The following is a 22,870-nucleotide window of genomic DNA, read 5'->3' on the forward strand; positions in this document are numbered from 1 at the left end:
TAAGGCCTCATTATTTTGACTCCATGGGACAGGATGTAGGTCAAAAGATTCTGGGGCCACTTATAAATGAATCATAGGAGAGGGACAAATCATAATGGATTTTCTTGAAAACACAGAATTACATTGATTTTTATAGAAAAGTACATATAGACCAATTTTCTGGGGGAAAAAACAAAATCAATTCTAGTTTAATACTGGGTTTTAATCTGCTGAAGAATTGACAAATATCCCAGTGTTTTCTCAATCAAGAATTGGCCCAGAATATTGGAATTATGTGGGCAATGTATGCAGACTGAAACCCTATGTAATTGAGGGCAGGAAGTCCCATAAATACACTACAAGCAAGATAACAGCTCTGAGGGTTACTACAAGTACCTGAAATAAAAACAACTTTGCAAGTTTTCAAATGGTACAAATATTTACTACTCAACAATTGCAGAAAGAGGTGAGAAACAGGTGAGAAACACCACTCATGGTTGGCACATGACCAAAAGATCGTCTGTATCTTTTCATCAGGGATATATGTTCACATCTGGCTTCATAGAATCCCCTAAGAGGAGAGCCGTACATGTCAAAAAATGATAAAAATTCCTCTGGTCAGACAGATTTTTCTGTCCAGGTTGGCACCTGATTTGACAGTGTTCCAAACTCACTAAAAAAATTGCTGTTGATATCTGACTGAGGTGAAATTAATAGGCACTTGGCCACTGAGATGGTGCCTAGTGCCTAATGGTGACTTGTCCTTATCCCAAAGGCGCCAAGTATCCAACACAAAACACACTATCACACTGATGTAAAAAGGGATATCCTTGATTTGTTACATTGTGTACTGCATGTTGAATTAAAGGACAAGTCCACCTTCATATACATAAGGATTGAGAGAATGCAGCAATATTAGTAGAACACATCAGTGAAAGTTTGAGGAAAATTAGAACAATCCGTTCAAAAGTTACGAAATTTTGAGTATCTGCGCAGTCACTGCTGGAAGAGAAGACTACTACAGTGTATGATGTCACATGCGTACAACTATATAAGGAAAATAAAAAGATAATTTCACAAAACTTTACTTTTTGAATAAAGTGCACATTTCTTCGACTTGCTACTGACGTATGTTAAGGGTAATATTATTCCCCCCGCCTTCCGAAAGAGAGAAGTCGAGTGTTCTTTTGTTATGCGAGAAAAATGGCAATATGTTGAATTTTCTTTATTCTTTCTTTATATCGTTGTACTCATGTGACATCACAAGCTATAGTAGTCTTTTCATTCAGCCGTGACTGAGCAGAAACTTCAAAAATTCATAACTTTTGAACGGATTGTCCGATTTTGCTCAAACTCTCACTGATGTGTTCTACTAATTTCACTCAACCCACATGTCTATGAAAATGAACTTGTCCTTTAACTACTTTGTCTTTCTGGTGCAGGGCCCCCTAGAATACTAAACAGTGTATAAACAAATGATGGGGCTACCCTGGGTACAGAAAACTGAATAAATAAATAAACAAATAAATTAGATGTCAAACTGAAGATTAAACGTTGGGACGTTGGGATGATTAATAAAGTTTTGGTTGTAATGGGGCTACAGGTTTCCATCATTTTTGGACGATTTATTCGTATTTGTATTTTTTTAGATAATGAGAAACCTTTTAATTCTAAGAAGAATTCAAAGTTCGTTTGAGCAAAAGTGGCTTTGAAATGGCTGAGATATGTATACCGTTATCCAAAGTATTTTAAGTGATTCTAATGAAAGGTGGGACCCACCTTTTATTTAAGAATCACTTTGTTTTACTTTGTTTTACTTTGTTTTTGGATACCTCAGCCTTTTCAAAAAAGACTTGAATGCTCTTAACATTTCATAAAAAGGATTCTAAATATATCTACCTCGCAAGACATTGAAAAGCTGAATCCTCACCTCAACCCACAGCTATAGTCATGGACTCGACTCTAGTATTTTATTTGAATACTATTCATGACTACCTTCCCCTTAAATCAAATTTTCTACTCTCCTAATTTGTATCCCATGAAATGAATTATCTTGCCGTTCTGTTGGCGTTAGTTAGGTTCTACTTTAACATAGCTCGAATCTCGAAAATGAAACACAGCTCACAGCTGCAATTAGTAATTACTAAAATGAGTAATGTACCGGAAACACTCCTACATTTGTACATCTGCAGCCAGCCGAGAGACAACCCGCGGCCGCACATGGACAGGTGGGGTATGAACCGCGGCCGTTGTTTGGCTACCGCCCCTGGTTGGTTCCACCATTTATAATACCAACAACCGCTTGAACTTTGAACATGTACATTGTACACAACGTCTGCCTTTTTATCATTTCAAATAAAAATCCCTCTGACTATGACACGCACTCCTTTAGCTATTCATATAAAGCGTATTTACTAGAACATCCGCTTCCACCAAAATGGAACAGAGTAAATACTAATATCTGATCCACTAGCAGCACCTCCAAAGTTCGTGAGTAGCTTAGTGCTAGTGGGACACTTGGCGCCGCGGCGCAGCACACATAACGAACGATTGGTACCGACTGACTACCGGAGCAACCGCCGCGACACACCTCATCCACGCCGCGCCGCTGTAACCAACTCCAGCAGACAGTGGAGTTTCAGTTGCCAAGAGCAAAAATAACGGGTAAAACGGCGAAATCACGACAATATCGAAAATTTACTCACCTTTGTACCAAAAGGCTCTAGAACCCTACAAGACGTAGATTCCTGTTTCAAAGGGGTAGATGAGGAAAGGTCGATCTATTCCACTTAAACGTATCCAAGCTGTAACATTAGTTCGTCGAGTGTATGTCGCTGTTTTCCAGTTCCTTGAACAACTACCTAGCTCTCAATTGCCAGCAGCAGTTGCATCACAGAAAAAGCTGGCTGCTGCATGTCGTGGGATGCAGTGCAGAAACACTGGTACGTGGTGCTAGCTAGTGGTGCCATGCCATTCATGCATTGCGTAGATGGTACCAAACACGGAGATGAGACAAAACTAAACGCATAAACTTGCGAGAGGTCGCTCTTCATTTTTAAAGAAGAAGAATGACTACTACCGGTGTAGCGGAGTATGACATTACGCGTACATTGAATACCAGTCCTGTAGTGGGCCTAGAGGTTTCACTAGAATTTTGATCATAGATTTTGAGATTTGGATTTTTTGGGTTATTTGTTGTTGTTTTTTTAGATTTCCCCGTAAGAAAACAACGAGTGTTTGTTAGCAGGCACCTATACCAGCTTTAAGTGCCCTATGAAAGACAAGACAAGGAGAAAATTCTTACTCGAACCAGTGATCTCGAGATTAATACAATATAGTCCTTGACCGGGTCTAGGAACACTACCCCCTGGCCGGATAACTGCCACCCGGATAATTACCCCCAGGAAAATTCCCCCTAGGGCAACTACCCCCCCCCCCCCGACAACTACCCTCCTAGGGCAATTACCCTCCGGGGTAATTACCCCCTAGGACAACTACCCCCGGACAACTACCCTCATAGGGCAATCACCCCCCATGGCAATTCCCCCTTAGGCAAACTACCCCCTGGATAACTACCCCTCGGATAACTACCCCTGGATAACTACCCCCCCCCCCCCGGATAACTACCCCCTGGATAACTACCCCCCGGAGAACTACCCCCTGGGTAACTACCCCCGGAGAACTACCCTCTGGATAACTACCCCCCCCCCCCCCGGAGTACTACCCCCTGTGTAACTACCCCCCCCCCCCCAGAGAACTACCCCCTGGGTAACTACCCCCGGGATAACTACCCCCCGGATAACTACCCCCCCCCCCCCCCGGATAAATACCCCCCGGATAATTACCCCCCGGATAATTACCCTCCGGATAACTACCCCCCAGATAATTACCACCAGGATAATTATCCCCAGGTTAGCTACCCCCTCCTCCGATAACTAGACCCCAGATAACTTCCACCCGATAACTATACCCCCTCCGATAACTTCCCATAGATGATTACCCCGGATAAAAAGTAGGCCTACAACTCCCCCTCCACTATATAACCATCAAAAGGAAAATTACCCCCAGGGCAGTGCACCACGTCAATTACCCCCTGGATAACTACCTCCCGGGTCATTGCCCCCCCCCCCCCCCACTCTTACTTTTAATAAAAAGAATATTATTACTACAGGAAACGAAGTTCTTTGTATCATTTGCCAGGAATCACAGAGATGCCATATTGATACTTCATCTTATGAAAACAACATCTTAAGGATTTACGATTTGTATCGTTTGCATTTAGGACGATTTATGTACAAGCTTAATTTCTCCCATCTGTATTTTGAGTCTATGTTCATCCAAAACGAAACTGTCCCTGCATATCCTACCCGGTAATCCAGTAAATGCCAATGCCTTTAACCAAAACTATTTTCGCTAAATCTGTATTTTCTTTTACTGATTCGGATTTCTCTTGATAGTAGTACAAAAGAAGTTTTAAGTTTGAATGCCTTTACCATTGAACTAAAGACATTTTGAAGAAATGTTACACTTCACTTTTTGCGATATCTTTTTTAACCACAATCGTCTATTGTTTACCACAACTCCATGTAACACTTCTTTATTTTGAGGAGCTTATATCTCATGCCTCACGTGCCCTGGTTTTGACCCATCATCTTCCTCTTCCCTTTTCTCTGTCCATGTACCGTGAAGGTAGTCTATTCCTGTCATTCATTACTCACCTTTCCTCTTTCTCTCATTACAAGGGATTTATCTCGTGTGTGTTCATGTGTAGTGCACTCCCGTTATGACGAAATGCCCAGGACCGGTAGTTTTTTGTTTGTTTTTTTTTCGTTATAACGAAAATATGATATGCAATGTATATTGCCAACGAAAAGAAGGAAACCACGCATAAAAATAAATTTCTGTTTGTTGAATCCTCATCATACGCTGGAAAGCTATGTGAAATGGGAGAGTACCTTTTTAATTTCGTTTAAATATTACATTTTAAAAAGAGCATAAAGTTATTTGTGTTGTCACACATGTGTAGAAAATGACGGTGTAGGATTTGGTTACAGTTCGCTATTCCAAAGGTTCTTTTCTTACTTAACTACGTTACTCCGAAGGCTCCTTATTCCGAAGTTTCGCCATTCCCGGGATTCCGATGGTTTGTTTATCTGAAGGTTCGCATTTCCGAAGAATCATTACTCCGAAAGTTCATAATTTAGATTAAAATAATATATTGTTCATTTTCCGAAGGTTCGTTGATCTGAAAATGGAATGAGGTTAGTCATTCTGAAGGTTAATTATAAATCCAAAAAATGAGAAAGGTTCACTATTCAGAAAGTCCGTTGTTCCGAAAGCTTTTTCATCCGAAGATGAAATAAGGTTCGTTATTCCGAAGAAAGTTTGTTAATGAAAAAAAACGAGAAAGGTTAGTTATTTCGAAGATTTATTTATCTTAAGACGATTATAAGGATTGCAATTCTTCAGTTTTGTTGGTGTACTCACCTTTTTCCACCATGGATTAACGATTCTTTTTGTAATGTACCGATTAACGAACGTTTTGAATTCCTATCATTTTTGGACTAACGAACCGTACAAGAATAGGAATAAGAACCATATTTTATTACCGGATTAACGAACCTTTGGAATAACGCCAAAATGTGCTTAATATTTCATTTCCGAACTATTACGGGCATTTAGTTGTATCAGAATCTATGTGTTTTGTATCAAAGGACTTCGGAACAATGAAACAAACCTTATCTGAATTCAGATTATTGTATTACAATAACGCAAGTTCCCCTTGGAAACTGTGCGTGATACACGGAGTGAACATAATACAATGATGTGAAGCGTTCGCTCATGCATGCAGAGACGCTATAAAAATGCTTGTTTCGCTCTGCATTTTTGAATGCGATCCGCATTTCGTTGTAACGGAGCACATTTCTTTTGTTTTTCTTTGTCAGTGGCGCTCAGAAAAGACTTCGTAGTAACGAAAATTTTGTTATAACCGTCTTCGTTATAAGCGAATTTTGTACCATAGACTTTTAATGGCGATAATTTTGGGACCAGACGTTTTGCTTCGTTATTATGAAATTTCGTTATAACCGTGTTCGTTGTAACGGGAGTACACTGTATCTTTATTTGTGTACTTCGTCTCTGTCTTAATTTGCTTTCTTTGCATTGTTTCATCAATTTTCTATCTGTTTTACTATTATACCGTTAACGCTCATTTCAGAATTGCCCTGCTGCATCATTGGGCATTAACAACTATATATCAAGGATGCGGGAAGAGATTGTCACATCCTTGGTATGATCACCGCAGAGCATTACCTCCCTTGACAATTACTCCTTATTAAAATTAGGCTCCAAACAATCACCCCTCTTGCAATAACCCCCCCCCCTAGAAAATTACGTCTCTCATTGTCATTTTCGAACAACGTTTGCTATTTGAATTGAAAAAACAAACAAACATTTTTTTCATATCGTCTGGTTTTGGTCGAGACCTAACTTCAGGTTTTTAACATCTTTTGAGTGAGATAATTAGAAACCCCTTACGAACTATTAAAGAGCATGTTATTCCAAGAAGGATTCAAGTTTTTTTGAAAAAAAAAATAGTCTTAAAATGGCCGGGATAAAACAGAGCAGCCCTAATGTAAAAAGGATTCTGTCAACTACAACTCTCTATATAGATATATTCAAAAAAAGGAAGCAGGACAAAAGACTTCGTTAACAACTAGGGGTGTTTTGTAAAAAAAAGAAAAAAAAAGAAAAGAAATACCGTTAAACTCGTAATATTTTACTCTTTCTAATCAGACTAGCTTATATTTGAACTGGATTTCCCCTTAAAGTGTCGACAACATTCAATTTGAAAACTAGCACAATTCCACTTGTATGTAAAATAAGCTATAATTTTACAGATTAGGGCACCGTTCGATAAAAGTTGCCAGTTACGACATCTTGTTAGTCTCTAATAATTTCAATAAAACCATGGGTTCTGCTTGATAGATAAGCTCGAGTCACTGACTTGTTACCATGGACCTGCTTTGATCGACCTACAACGATTGGTAATTGTGTGGAACTGACAGCTTGTCAGGACTGATAACTTTCATAAAACCGTGCCCGGATCCTATCAGAAACTATGGCTTTATATCGAAGGGTCCCTCGCTAAAGTTAAGGGAATATGAATTGCAGTGAAATCAACTCTCCTTTTCTTATGTTTATCGTCTAATGTGTTATAATGGTAGAAAATGACAAGCCAAAAGAGTAAATGATGACAGTGTAAGAGAAAGGTGCATTAATGTAGGGCCTACATGAGCTTAGTCTTCTGATATGGTGTTATGAACTTATGGAGAAATTACAACGGGTGTATAGTAACTTTCGGGGGGGGGGGGGGAGGGAGGGTTGTCCAGTGGGTAAGTATCAGGAGGGGGCGGGGGGGGGGTATCTCGGGGTGGTAATCCGGGTGGTAGTTATCCTGGGGGTAGTTATCCGGGGGGTAGTTATCCGGGGGGTAGTTATCCGAGTGGTAGTTATTCTGGGGGTAGTTATCCGGGGGGTATAGTTATCCTGGGGGTAGTTATCCGGGGGGTAGTTACCCAGGGAGTAGTTATCCGGGTGGTAGTTATCTGGGGGGTAGTTGTCCGGGGAGTAATGATCCAGGGGGTAATTACCCAGGGGGTAGTTATCCGGGGGGTAGATGTCCTAGGGGTAATTGCCCTTGGGGGTATAGTTGCCCTAGGAGGGTAGATGACCGGGTGGTATTAAGTTGTCCTATAGGGGGTAATGGCCCTGGAGGGTGATTGCCCTATGAAGGAGGGTAGTTGTCCGGGGGGTGGTTGCCCTGGGGGGGGGGGGGGGGGGGGGGATAGACCTGGGGGGTAATTATCCGGGTGGTAGTTATCCGGAGGGTAGTTGCCCAGGGGGTAAGTGCCCGGATACGCCTTGACCTTATTCTCCGAGTCTAATAGACCATCGGGTACTTTTAAAGATTTTCTGACTACTGAACAAACTGTGAAAAAAAAAGTGAAACCTAAAAGGAAACGGAGCAATGATTCAAGATGGCAATGTTGCGACTGTCTATTCGACTTCGGGGTCAATAATTATATGTAAGAAATATTAAGGTTAGAACAGTTTCATCACCCTATGATTATGATGATGGTGATGATGATGTTCATTATTATTATTATTATTATTGTTATTATTATTATTTTTATCATCACCACCATCATCATCATCATAATCATCATTATTATCGTCATTATAATTATCATCATCATCATCATCATCATCATCACCATTATCATTATTAGTATAATTCTTTTGGTAAACTGGAACAATAAAAAGGGTTCTGCCGTTTTCGGCACAGAGAAAAAACAAGCGAAACGGAAGGAGAAAACTAAACACAAACTTATTTCAGAACAAAGAAAAAGGCTAGCAACTGTTTGCTATCCCTCATGGTTACGTGGGTTGAGAATGATGTACAAGCACTGTCTCCTAAGGGCGACGGCGGCCTGAAAGAAAGTTTTGGTTTCGATTTAAAGTGGGAGGCTATGATGATAGATATGTGGACTGAGTAAATGTAACTCTATTACACAACAGTGAAGTTTGAGGAAATTCAAACAATCCGCTCAAAATTTATGAATTTTTAAAGCGTTTGCGCCATGAGTGAATGAGAAGATTACGACAGGTAGCGACGTCACAGCCTGCAAAACAACGATATAAAAATATAAAGAGAATTCAACATATTTTCATGTTTGTAGTATAATAAAAAACGAACATTTATTTTGACTAACCTGTTTCAGAAAGCAGGGGGAATAATGTTTATCTTAACATAATGTCAATACTAGTAACACGTCGAGGGAATATAACTATGTACTCCTCGTATAAGGATAACATTTTTGTGGACTTTTCTTGATATCTTCTCTACATCGTTGCTCGCAGTGACCGCACCGAGGCTTTATATATGTGTCCATAACTTTCGAAAGGATTGTTCAATTTTCTCATTATTCGTTTATTTGTTTTTCCACTAATATTGCTGCATTCGTTCAATCCACATCTTTGGATATCATTCCCTCTTCCCTCTGAAGTTTAGTATTGGTTTGCCTTTTTGTCCAAAGTTTGTTCAATCAAACAACAACTTCCTGGAAACGAATGAGAAAAAAGAAGAGAAGAAGAAGAAGAAGAAGAAGAAGAAGAAGAAGAAGAAGAAATGACGACGGGATACTCAATATCACAGCATTGTTATTATAGGCTCACTCACACAACTGGTATTTGTATACATCCTTTTTTTTCCTTCCAACAAACAGATATATAATATATATATTGTGAGATATGAGAAAGGAAGAAGAAATCAGTGCGTAGCTTTGACATCATTTTCCTCTCACTGTTCCTCCTTTTCGGAAAAGTGCAAGAGTTGAAAAATTGGTGTCCGCCGGGAATCGAATAGAATAATTTATATTCCCGACAGTCGAGGGTTTGCCCTAGAGTTAGCAGCAATAGCAACAAATCTTGCTTGATGTAATTACAATCCTATCAAATTCAGTTTCTGAACGATGAGAATAGCCATAAGTTTTGTGTAAAAACAAACAAACAAACAAACAAACAAACAAACAAACAAACAAACAAACAAAAACACAGCAAATCACCGACTTTGAAGAAACAGGGCACAGGCATTCTAACCGTTGCAGTGCCTTACAAAGCGACGCCACACTCTTTCGAGATGATCGCCCTCTGTCGTCGGGTTTAAGGACATGCTGTGCAAATCACACGCTTGCCGCAAACAGACTGTAGTTGAATGTTGAATACTACTACATGTCAGTGTTATTATGCTAGCTCGACGACCTATTAATAAGGTAACTTAGTTATCAAGGTATTCGTGCCATGAATAAATACGAAACACACAAACAAAGAAATGGACGCATTGTTGCACCATGATACATAAAATTACCAACTATAATTTATGTAGAGAATTTTTACCTTTATGCAGTTTTGGTTACTATGGACGTCGGACTATAGATGCACATGATATTGACTCCATATCTGCCGTTACTTTCGTGACTTTCAATTGCTAGAAATTAAAATACACTAGTGAGCTGTCTTTAACACATTATGTTATATAACTCCCATTAACTTATAAGCAGTAATACATACCAACCCTTATGCACAGCACAGTTGCTTTGTTTAGAGTTGAAAAGTACTATGACATTGACGGACGTCACTGTCTTGTAGGTTTTACAGTCCCCTCTGTAAGATCGAATACTCAGTATAGTCAGAATAATACCCGTCGCCTTAATCAGATCAAACTGCTGTGTAGCTATTAGCAATTCATACTGCTACATTTGCAGTACGTGTATTACACTCTCGATAGAACAGTTATCCCGTCTATAATGAAATTCATTTCTTGATTAGAGGTTTCTTTTGTGCTGGGATTTTGTGTTATAAAGATAGTGGTATAAAGGTATGTCTTCTTTTGTTTAGTTTTGTATGTGTCTTTGTTGTTGTTCTGTGTTTTGCTGAGGTCGATCTAGTGTACTCGAGAGTGTAATTCATGCTGGCTAATTAACCTGAGTAACCGTGTAACTGAGTAACCTTTAACGTATTTTCCCATAAAATTATATTATGAGCAGGAAGGTGGGAATCTGACCCACCTGCCTGATTACAATCAGTGAACAATTTACATAGCACATGCAGGAATTGAAACAAAAATGACTCCAGTTCCTCCAGGAATCAGGCAAACACACGAACGCTATATGGTGACCATGGTGACCTCCTTTCATAACTGCATGGGTAATAATCAGTAAGAGCTGACCTTTTTTCTTTTCTATTTTTTTTTTCATAATGCAGCTAACAGTCCATCCCGACGGATAAACCCGACAGAAGCTAAGTATCAGCCATTGGTATAGTGACTTTCACCTTTCGTGGAAGGCAAAACAAAGGGGGAGTTTATTCATCTACGTATTTAGCTCCTAATAATCAAGAATAGCATGACTCTCAATCGATGCTCAAAGACGGGTACTATGGATCTTGAGCCTATCAAGTCTCGTCTAACATCAAAGAGACGCAAATATAATATGCAGAGAGCAGCTATAGGCGTGAGATTTAGCGAACGAGCGGAGCGAGGAAACGGTTGGGAGAATGTGGCTCCTAGTACACTTTGTACAAGAATAAAAACAACGTATTATAAATTACCTCGTCGGGCATAATTTCTTACTGTTTATATACGCCTGTTTAATATGCACTATAGAGTTCATAATCAAGGCTGAGAGCTATAATCACGTGACCAGTCCTTTATTTTGCCCAAACGCCTAAAGTTATTTGTTTATTAACACATGTTTCATCAACGTTAGTCAGCGCTGACAATCACCATAGTAACAGTCAGTGACCAGAGCCTCTCAGCCAATCAAAACCAAGGATTTTGCTGAAATTGTCAGCGCTGACCAACGTTGATGAAACACCCCCAGGACGGACGTCAGTGTATAATCTGTACCAATGACGTCTCGTCTTCGCTCAGCTGCATTTCACTTGTTTGTTTGTTCGTGTGTGTGTGTGTGCGCGCGCAGTGTGTACAGTGGATATGGAAATGAGTGAGCTAACCATGTTATACCCTCACATTTCCATTGATCGTGTACAAAAAATGACGTGACGAAATTTCAATGTTTCTGTCATTGAAGTCCGAAGCAAGTGTTATTCCTGGTAGAACAACTTCAGAATAGTATAAATTTAGATATAATTATGAGGATTTGAGCCTCGGGAATAATTGCGTTTGAAAGAAAAGCATGACATTTCACAGTTTTATGTACAACTATATGGCAAGTTATGAGGGGACGACATGCTCACTTTTTCATTTGCATATTCATATTTACCGATCAAGACATGTTTCCCTGAAAAAAATAGCGAAACTTCAAAATATCGCAACTTCTTTATTTTTACCCAATTTTGATCACAATTATGCTATATGAACTCATTTTTTTCTTTTTTTAATCAGACTGACTTATTTGGACTGGATTTCCCCTTTAACGTGAGGTCTCATGGTGCGTGAGAGAATCAAGACTTGTGGATGTAAATCAAAAGATCCCAACTTCAGTCTTACATCGTAAAGAGCAGGATGCTAACCCGATGAAGTGATCCATCCATATATCCACACGAACGAATGAACGGGAGAATGATGCCGATCCCTCACGTGTTTCGTCCCAGTTGACTAGCAATAGTTAGATAACGTTATCAACCAGGCGCATTTTGTGCCACAAGAAAAGGAGGTTATGAATCAAAGCTTATTGCAACGAATTACATGTGAATATAGTAAGAAAAAATGATAAAAACGCTTCAAATAAAAAGTTTGGACACCAGCCAGTTTTTATTAATAAATCGACCTTGCTTCTTATTTCAATAAATATTAAATTTCTATCTTACATTTGAAGCTGAAATCATGTCCACTATCAATAAACTGAAGTCCAAAGTTGATGTATTTTCCGAATAATAATGCTGAAATCAATTTAATCGAATAGAATAATACATTTCTTGAAACGACTGGAAATGCAGGTCATCTGTCCGTAACACGTTGCTATCAACTCTCAGTGGAAGAATACAGGCAATGGTGTACATGGTAAAGCCATTGACCTCTATCGGAAGATATATTATGATATTTGTATGATATTTATGTACGGATCAGTTGGTAAATTACCTGAAAATGCCTGCAAATATAGCATACTGTCATTGTAGTCAATTTGGACGAAACAGAAATTCAGATAAATCTTGCAAGAAAGCGAACAAAGTAGGCCTATATTGACTGAGTTTCTATACTGTTTTCCTCTCAACATTATATAACTACAAGCAACGGACTCAAACCATTCGTGATCAAAGATTTCAAACAAGAATGAAATAACGCACACCCTGCAGTTTCCAGTACACATTAAAACACCAACCAGATATATTATGATATGGATTAAAGTAGATAATATATGAAATGACATTATGATTAGTTGATGATTGCATTATTGTAATCTAGAAGCCCATTTTGATGATAAAAATACTACTAGTATATGGGATTTACACTAAAGGACCTAGATTTTTCACTGATCACTGGATTGGAAAGAGTTGAAGTGTTGCCTCAAATGTCAATGTCCATTCTTATTGTGTGTAACATCTGCAGATGACAAAATTTTCATAGATATTTTGAAGATGTACAAGTACGTTGGTAGGATAAACAGGAACGTGCAAGTCTACTTCAGAGACCAGTATCAATTAACAAAATAATGTAAGAACGAAGTAAAATTCAAGTCGTGTGTGTCTGTAATAATGATTGAACTAATGACGGGAGCGTAATGCAGCAAAATACATGTCCATGGGGTATCATAACCTCTATTTGGTTTTTTTTTTCCAGTCTACAGTATTTTGCACTAAAAACAATAAGTATACATTAAGGACACAGTAAAAGGAACAACAATATGCAACAACAACAACAACAACGTATACGTGTACATATTATGACAAACCAAATTAAAACTGGAACCCCTCTGAAACAGCTAGTGCTTGTAAATAGGGCCGCGAGTAAGACTTATTTGAGAAATTTCAAGAAACGAGAAAACTCTTATACCAAGCTAACCAATCACTTTTATAAAACATTTCAAACGAGACTATTGGACGGTGTTAAGTCGCACATCAGTGCTCGTCTCATGCGCTCACTTATTTGATAGTCATTTGTAATGAATTTAAGAAAAAATACTTCTTGTTGTGAATGTAAAACAGTTACTGTCATAACATCGACTTCGATCATTTGAATTGTTTTACATTCAACCTGGGAGTATAAAATAGAGCACGATCATCATTTTGCCGTCTAATACAGACGCCACTGATAGCTGCATTACTTTGGGAGGAACCCAGGGCAAAAACTGCGAAATCTGATAAATTTCGCAAGCAGAGGGGCAGGTTTGATTTAAATTGATTTGATTAGATATAAAAATCACGTAAGACAATGGTGTCAGCAGGCCATTTAGCAAAAGATAAAGCCTCAGTTATCATGTAAGCCTCTTCAGCATAAGATATACACGTCGTATGGATTGTATCTTACCTATAGAATAGCTGCTTTCAGACATTTATATACACGTACATAAACAATGAAGACATTATTTTAGTACTGGGATATGCGCAATTCGAATACAGAATAATAGGTTTATAAAACTATTTCTAAGAGTCAGTGATAAGTCTATTTTTTACACACGGGGTATTATCTTGGATACATGATGTAAAGTAAGTGGAATACAACCTCAAGTAGAGACCAACTCTAATCATCAGACGGACTTTGAAATGTAGCCACATTTCAACATAGTTCAACATACCGTTCATTACGACTTTTCTCTCACGAAGTTAAATGCTCTACTGTACTCGTTATACATAAGAAATCGATAGGTCAATACAGCCATGCGTAATCATGTTGGTAGCCACCGTCTGATTATGCATCAAACGTCTATAATTACATTACATTGTGTTCCTTGTTCAAGTTTAACTTTTAATGTGGTTCTATATTTCAGATCTCCAATATGAGATATCATTAATTCATCATTTCCGGAAACTACCAAATTGAAAGCATAGAAAATAATCGCTGATCTACGCCCGTAAAGTCTGATTATGCAAGTCGGTCATATAGGTTTATGGCTATGGATCTAAAGCCCCATTTCTTAAAAGAAAAGAAAAAAAGAAGAAGAAGAAACAATTAGATCAGCACTATAATTACTATGACAACACCACAATCTACCAAGTTGCTTGATTGTTTTGTGATAACTGGTATCTCATGTAGATATTTTAGTTCCAATGACCGCTTTCAGACTGGAATCAGAATGGCGATTCACTGCCACTATTTTGTATTTATAAGTCGTTGTGAGAAAAGGGGAATTTTTTTTCTCAGCCTTTGATTAAGAAAGAACAATGATTCGTTAGACTGAAACCAGTTGATAGGGGAAAACAGACAAAAAGCATAAACTGTACTATTAAGCAAGATACATATTGCAATCTCGTGGGTTAAAAAACACTTTTTATCTTCGGGTGGGATAAAGAGATCATTGGAAAAGATCCGTTTTTTTTTTAAAGAATCCACTGCAGCATCATTACCCTGGATTTTTTTAAAAGAAAGTTCATGAGAGTCAGCTGGAAGAGCTTCACAGCGGTGAATCAAATTCCCCATTAGCTTTGGCATCATAATCCAACGCCTTATTGACATAGCCCATCTCTCGACCGTCGAATCCATTCTGCCTTTTCTCAAAGCCCGAGTTTCCGTTGGCCACGATTCGTTGCTCGTCATCACTTGCGTACTTGTGTCGACAATACCGACAGCCGAAGACGTAGTCGAGCGGCTTTAGCGAGTGCATCCACCACGGCAGGAAGTCCCAATTTCTCAAGACGGGTGGCAAGACGCGTGGGGCCTTGTGCTGGAGGACGTTGATGATGACGATGATGAGCACCGTGAAAAGGATGATGCCGCCAAAGACGAAAAGATAGATGTCCCCGGCAACGGAGAGTCCAAAGGTGAGGGCGGGAACAGCGAAGAACATCAGGAGAAGGTAGAAGATGGCGAACCAGCGGTACTTTGCCGTCGTGTTTCCAAGAACTCGCGCCATCGTTATGGGAACGACGCGCATGAAAGGCAGTGGATACCAGATGATGATGCCAAAGATGTTGAAGAAGAAGTGGGAGAGGGCAACCTGAAGAGCGTTGGCGAGATCCTTCCCTTCGTTCGGCAGCGCGGCGATAATACCCGTGGCGGTAGTCCCGATGTTCGCGCCCAGGGTGAGTGGATACATGCGCTCGATATTAATGACACCGATGCCGACAAGGGGTGTGATGGCGGAGGTGAAGATGGAGCTACTCTGGACGATAAACGTGCAGGCGGCGCCGATAATGATTGCGACGTAGCCGGTGAGGAAAGCCAGATAGCCGGGGAAATCGGCGTTGACGAACTTCTTGATGACCAGGGCGATGCTACCTCTAAGCATGGAGTGGAGGAGCTTGACAATGCAGATGAGGCAGATGCAGAGGAGGGCGAGAGCGAAGATGAGCATGATGATTCCGGCTTGAGTGTCGGTGAGTCCAGAGTAGGCGAACCAATGCCAGTCACCTGCAGACAAACATAATGTGGATTTCTGTGCATTGCCATCCAGATAAGGAATTGAGATGTGCTGATGACTTAAATGCGACTTTACCAAAAATGATTGTGGGTATAACAATTCCAGCCAACGTAAGGTCAAACAGCGACCCGTTGCTCAAAAGATCTCCAGAGATTTTGTACCTGCCACTCTGGGTTTGTGATTGCAGCCAATAGTCTGTATTTTTACTTCGGAACCAAATAGTGAAATGACAAAACCAGTTGTGTACCAGGCATGGTATTTTGTTTTTAGCGTTTCATTTTCGAAAGCAGCAGTATCTGAAATGTTGTTGAGAAGTTTTCCACATGCCGTCATTGCTATAACAACCCCTTTACCTAACAACTGACCGACAGCCACCGAAATCTGTCTCTGCTCTAATTGCGTCACGATTGACAGCACATATTGGTCTTTAGCCTAGGAAAGAAGCGAGAGCGGTAAAAGTAAGAAATAACGCAACTTACACTCTGGGGGCTCGGTAGTTGTCATGACACCCGTGACGTCATCAGCCTGCATCGGGACGGATGGAACCTCGCACGTCTCGAGAAGTCGAATGTCCGTGAGATTCTCATTCTCAGCGAGCTTGGTAATGGCTTTTTTGTCGATCTGGTTCAAACAAAACAAAAAAGGATTTATGTTAAAAAGGAATCAGTCATTCGGTAAAAAAACAAAAACAATGAAATGTCATTCTTACGTCAAAATCAAGAGCAACGAAATCAACAGTAGAAGATTAATTTTGTAATAAAAATTATTAGCGGGGATGTGATATCGTAACAGAACAAGGCATGGTTCCTTTTGGCGCATCATAGCAAAAACTCGGACCGTTGCCCATACCGTACTCGGTGTAACAGTGGGAATCAGTGGGAATGCTGGGGGATGATTGTTCCAATTCTTGTGGGAATCATTTAAGAGTACATCACATATCTATTGAAGTGTTAAAATTATTTGCTTAAGAACTGTCTCATATTCAAGTAATGTGCAGTTTAATGCCCCGTCACTGTACAGACATGCTAACCTGGAAACACTAAACTGCACATTACTTGAATATGAGACCATTCTGAAGTAAAAAAAAAATCACACAACAATAGATATATTATAATGTACTCGTAAATGAATCCCACAAGAATCGGAACAATCGTCCCCTAGCATTCCCACTGATCAGTTACAAGCAATCCCCTTTAACACCTACCTGGATGACCCAGTTGGTGAAGGGCTTCGTGATGACCTTCAGAATTTCGATCTTTACGTTATTCTGCTCTATGTTGGCTCCTTTCACGATGGCGTCGGTGAGACGGAAGAGCGGCTGGCAGATGACCTCGAGCGGCAGCAGGATGAGCACGGCCAGCCAGTTGAACATGTCGTGGACGGTGGCGCCGCCGAAGGCTCGCCGGAATTCATCCTTCTTCTTCGCTTGGCCCAGCGAGACGATCGTGTTCGTGACAGAGGTACCAATGTTGGCACCCATGATGATTGGTATGGCCAGTTTTACGTTTACTAGAGGGGGATAATCATAGAGAGAAAGCAAGCATTATTACCCAAACGATAATTTTTCTCCTTATTTCCTTAGAGTTACTTATATACTTGTAGTGCTCAAGGAACTTGAATCATTTTTTTATAATAATAATGAGATATACCACTCTTCGAGACAATGTGTGTTGACATAATTATACAGTTCATCTGCATGGCTGTCTCGTAAGTTCTTGGGAAAATACGAACTAATGTCAAGCACAATCTTCGTTGAAATATTTCAATTTTCCTGTCTAATAAAAACTGACTTGCCGAATATCATACTGTATGCGGTTGGTTATTTCTCAACATTTATTTTGAGATACAGTAATACTTACCTGTCTTGTGTTTAAATCAGGTTTTTGATGGTAAACTGAATACTCGCCTGTCTTGTGTCTACGTCAGTTTGTTGTTATGGTAAACTAAACAATTCGAAGGGATAACTACACTGTCAAGAAAGCTGAGCTATAGACTGGACACTTACGAATGCCGGCCGACGTCATGGAGACCACGATCGACGTCGACGTGCTGGAGCTCTGCACGAGCACGGTAACGAGCACGCCGATCATCAGGCCGCAAACTGGATTCTGGAGCAGCTCGCTGTTCTGCAGTACCTCACCGGCCGCTTCGCCGCCGAGGAGACGGAAGGCGGTGGCCAGAAAGTCGAGGGCACAGATGAAGAGGTAAAGGAGGCCCAGGAGGAGCACAATCCTGCAGAGCGTCCAGAGCACGAACTTGACTTTGCCCCTTGTCGTTCTTTCTGTTGCGATAGAAACGACATGAAACAAAAAACAACAATGTATTATCAATTGCTGTATTGTATGCATAAATATGCAGTGATATGATTTCAACCTCTCCGACAACAGAAAACAAATAAAGTAAAAAAAAAAACACAAACAAACACCAAAACAGTTGAATGATTATTCAGAAGTCTCTACTCGTCTTAGTAGTAAGTATAGCCTCATGACAAAACGATTGAACCCCTGCTCTTCTCCTCTCCCAGCCTATATTAAGATCTTAGAAATCAAAATATTTTAGATAGTAAATGCAAGACTAGATTAAGGAAGACTTTAAAAGAACGATCGTAATGGTGAGGTGACGACCAATCATCGACAAGCCCAATGGCAACTGATATATAATGAGGTATGATGTTGCCGGTAGTGACGTACTGTAGAGACTAAAGTGAGCTTTAGCAAGCACGACGCGGCGGGTATTAGTAGTTGAGCGTGCCGCGTGCAAATTTGCTTCTGCGCCAGCCAATCAGCGCCGCCGTCCACACATGAAAGCGAGATACGGGGACAGGAGTTCGAGTGCGGGGACTGTCACAGCTGATTGCTTCCGCGTACTCTCGGTCTTTCCATCTGGTAGCGAAAGCTAGTTCGTAGCAGCGCAACTGGGAATGCGAGCAGTGACAACGGTAAAGAGAGAGAAAAACAAAAGGCATAAATTGGGCATAAGAACAACAGCTCATGCAAAACACATGTTTGGACAAAACAAACAGACAGAAGAAGTGAAATTAGACACCACATGACATCAAACCAGACAAATACCGAAAATTCAAAGTCAGTACAGAAATTCCATGTCGAGTAAAGACCGCCTTCAATGAGACGCAAAGAATACGAACAGCGCCATCTATAGGTGAATCATACAGTAACGAGCAATGCGAGCCCCCCCCCCACCACCACATTACATCTAGCTCATCTCACATCCACATCCCTCCCCCTCCCCGTTCAGTGGGAAATATAGCTAATGAATCATTACAATTTAATGTGATCGACAGAGTCTTTAGGTAGTCAGTGAAGACCTCTGTCACGAGTTACCGAACTATACTGAAGAAGAAGAAGGAAAAAAAAAATTGCCGTATCAAAAAAAGTTCGTGAGGTAGCTCGACCAAGGAGGTTCGAGAGATGGAGTTACAACTGACTATAATTATTCAATCAGCTGTCTGTTTTCTATGGATGGACAAAAGAATGCCACAGGTGCATTTGTGCCTTTGATGTTTGATGCTTGAAGCTGCCATCTTTCTGAGCAATCTGAAGATTCATTTTTAACGCTAACGTAATATCGGGTAAATGCTGCTCGTTTATATATCAAATGCAATGCAATTTCACCTAATGATAAAGCATATAAAACAAAAGTCAATTCCGTTCGAAAATATGTGCAAAAGTGTAAATCTGAGCTGTATTTTGTGAAAGTGTTTGAAATTTTACCCTCATGGAAAGCCGGTTTTATCACTTTTCTCCCTATTTCCGCAAAATGAAACTAATATGGTATCATCTTCAAGTATAGTTCTTTATGAATTGATATGTCAGATTAGCGTACAATCACGTACATTCGATTTCAGCAATATTTGAGCAATTTCTATTCGCGCACCCCCGTGCCTTTACCATTGTCTTCGCATCTGAGCGGCAGATCCAGTTTGACACACACTTCAAATATTTTTGAGTGGCGGCTTCGAGCATGGGATCAAAGCGAATAAGACTGTTGTGACTCCATTTCTCGAACCTCCTTGGCCCGACCAGACTCCGTGCAAGGGTCGTGACATTTGTGTACAGCGACAGGAATGTGTATACACGTAGCTATTCCTGGGGTTGTAGCTGTTTTACTTGTGATCTGATAGTAAACATTGAAATTAGCTAGGGGGGGGGGGGGCGTGACTAATATTTCTGGTGCCACTTCCGGGTTTCATTTCATTATTTTCTTTTTATTTCTTTTGTTGTTAACGAAAAATAAAGGGGGGGGGGGCGTGCGCCGGTTGCGCAACCCTCTGGATCCGCCACTGAATCGTGTTAAAGCCTATACACTCATACCTGTTATTACATTAGCGCATCCGGACACGTAGGTATGCACATTCGCACGCACGCACACACGCACACACACACACACACACACACACACACACACACAAGAATACACGATTATGCAGAGCTTTACGGATATCGCCTTACCGCTGAATTTTGTGCCTGGGTCGAGTTCTTCGAGGGCCACTTCCCAAGGATCATCCTTCGCTTCCTCTTTCTTCTTACTTCCTGCATGGCCATTCTCTGCCTGGTGTATGTCCTTTTTCTCCGGCTGGAAGAAAAAAGAAACGAGTTTGCAAATAAGTTCCGTAACTCAAGATTATCAAATGACCGCGATTTTATACCCAAGGAATTTTTTCTCACTCATGATAAGCTCTTTGGGCATACCCTCGTTGTCGACCGAATCCATTTTTCTTTTCCACGGATGACGCCACGGAAAAAGATAGAAGAGAAGATGTGCGTGCGTGCGTGCGTGCGTGCCCGCGCGCTTTTTACTGCGAGATTGAGTGTCCAAGAGAGAAAAAAAAAAAGAGCGGCAAAGTGTGAGTCTGTGTGTGCGTGTGTCTGTGTAGCGAGTGTCCAGAACATGGAAAGTCATAGAGTTAAAAAAGGTGGTGAGGAACACCTGCCAAACTAAATATTCAAGTATTCAACGTAAAGGATTAATAGTTTATTAGACGCATTACCGAAACAAAGTTCATAATAACATTCCAGCAGATGAAAGCCAAGCTGTTGTTTTCCCGCATTAAACTCTGAATGGCATTAGACAACACTTTGAGTCAATAGTGGAAAACTATTAAAGCTAACTTAAGATGCTTGCGAGTCTGAGTAGGTATTGAAACCTTAGGCAAATACTTCAGTAATCCGCACTCGAATTGGAATAAAAATAATGTTAGGTTCTATAACAGGAATGGTAAAAGCGTTAAAAAAGGGCGTTGTCATCGTGTGATGTGATGGGGGGGGGGGGGCGCTGTAGGATGGGGGACATAAACTTGAGTCTGGTGGGATGCCAGCTGACAGCAGCTCAGTAGGGAACTCTGCATGTGTATCATATCGAATCTATTTTCTCACAAATCATTTCTTCCGGAGGAGCCCCAACACAAACCTTTCTAGGTTTACGCCATGTTCCTGGCGGCCACGGCTGTCACGTTTCACTCCGTCGTGGACAAAACGGGATGGACGTGAGACAACGCGGTGGGACGGTATGGACGCACGTGCAGGCCGTGATTGCAGTGGGTGCCGTGACCGATTTTTAAATAGTCAAAAAAAAAATCTCCACCGCAATCACAGTACTACTGAGAAATCTTTTTGGCAGTAATAAAACAGGATGAATGCAACAATACGTGGCAGCACTAAATAGGCCGGAACAAAACACTTTGAGGTGGTTCATAGCGGGACGCGTCGAGAAAATGTGCGCAGTCTTGACAACATGGCCAGACGCCATGAGAATTAACGGCTTCTGACAGCTACACGTTCACTGAAGCGAGGACTGGATCGAGCAAGAGACGAAGGGGGGAGGGGGGGAATAATCCACCTACCAATCACTGCCACCAATAAGCCAGTTTAGTTCGGAGTTAGCTCATGCATGGACACATTGGTCCGAATGACCTTTCTTCTTTTTCACTCGATTAGGGGCATTACACTCTCTTTTTTTAGCGTAAGCTATTCAAGTCATGGGCAATGCACAAGCTTTACGTAACAAGTATTATGGAATTCTGTGAACATGTCCAAACAAAGAATGACCTTTCTTCTGCTCATGCGCAAAGTGGAACTGCGAACCGCCTTATGGTGCGCTACATTTTGGCCAAACGTGCCTGCCATGACCGCCGGGAACACAGTGTGACCATAACATTACCAGGGTATTCCTGAATTGCTCTCTTAAAATTCTGCTAAGTTGATAATATCCACCATTCTAGCAGCAAGAGAAGGGCAAATAGAGGTATATGTTTCATGCCAAAACACTTGTTTCAACGTTGCAATCAGCAGATATGCTATAGGCATGTGTGCTTTCTGTATTGTCCAAATCTGTTAAAACATGAAGAATGAATAAACAGCCTAATGGCATACCCCCCCCCCCCTCACCCTCACGGACCTCACTGCAACGAAAATAAATGAGTCCTTACAATTAACCCACACCGCATGTTTTTTTCAATGATGATGTTGAATGCCCTTACACACATACAAACAATCCCACACACATTAGACGCAATCTTTGTACAGTGTACTGAATACACCACTGACTTTCAAACAATGACAGTCTGGAACATTGGTGGATGCTTGTTCTTGAAACAAAACTACCCCGTGCTCACTGGGCTCACGGAAGTTGGAAGCACTCTATACCCCAGCGCATGCGAATATCGTGCTGAGCGGTCTCCAGCACAGAACAAAAACCAAAATCATTTAATGCATCAAACAGGTGGCAGCTTGAATGCATTATTTCCATGATGTGTCTTTGAAATTCTTAAATGGGCT

General features: G+C 40.7%; 1 protein-coding gene across 1 annotated transcript; it reads right to left on the reverse strand.

Moving 5' to 3' along the window:
* Positions 1–15,110: 15,110 nt before the first annotated feature.
* LOC139712555 (sodium-dependent phosphate transport protein 2B-like) lies at positions 15,111–19,642 on the reverse strand. Its single transcript, XM_071624367.1, has 6 exons — positions 19,589–19,642; positions 18,843–18,990; positions 18,082–18,357; positions 17,281–17,585; positions 16,556–16,697; positions 15,111–16,066 (listed from the first exon to the last, which is right to left on the reverse strand). The coding sequence occupies exons 1-6, from the start codon at positions 19,640–19,642 to the stop codon at positions 15,111–15,113; spliced, it is 1,881 nt and encodes a 626-aa protein (XP_071480468.1).
* Positions 19,643–22,870: the final 3,228 nt, after the last annotated feature.

Source organism: Diadema antillarum, unplaced genomic scaffold (genome assembly GCF_040938485.1).
Source record: "Diadema antillarum isolate AM-2024a unplaced genomic scaffold, OU_Dant_1.0 seq00001820_RagTag, whole genome shotgun sequence".
Classification (NCBI taxonomy): domain Eukaryota; kingdom Metazoa; phylum Echinodermata; class Echinoidea; order Diadematoida; family Diadematidae; genus Diadema; species Diadema antillarum.

Bases quoted from the DNA above. Each gene is read 5' to 3' on its own strand.
- LOC139712555 (XM_071624367.1), bottom strand. From the start codon at position 19,642: ATGAATCTTCAGATTGCTCAGAAAGATGGCAGCTTCAAGCATCAAACA. The intron at 18,991-19,588 runs GCACAAATGCAC...TCGCATTCCCAG, and splicing joins TCAAGCATCAAACATCAAAG to TTGCGCTGCTACGAACTAGC. The intron at 16,698-17,280 runs GTAGGTGTTAAA...TGTTTGAACCAG, and splicing joins TCACCAACTGGGTCATCCAG to ATCGACAAAAAAGCCATTAC.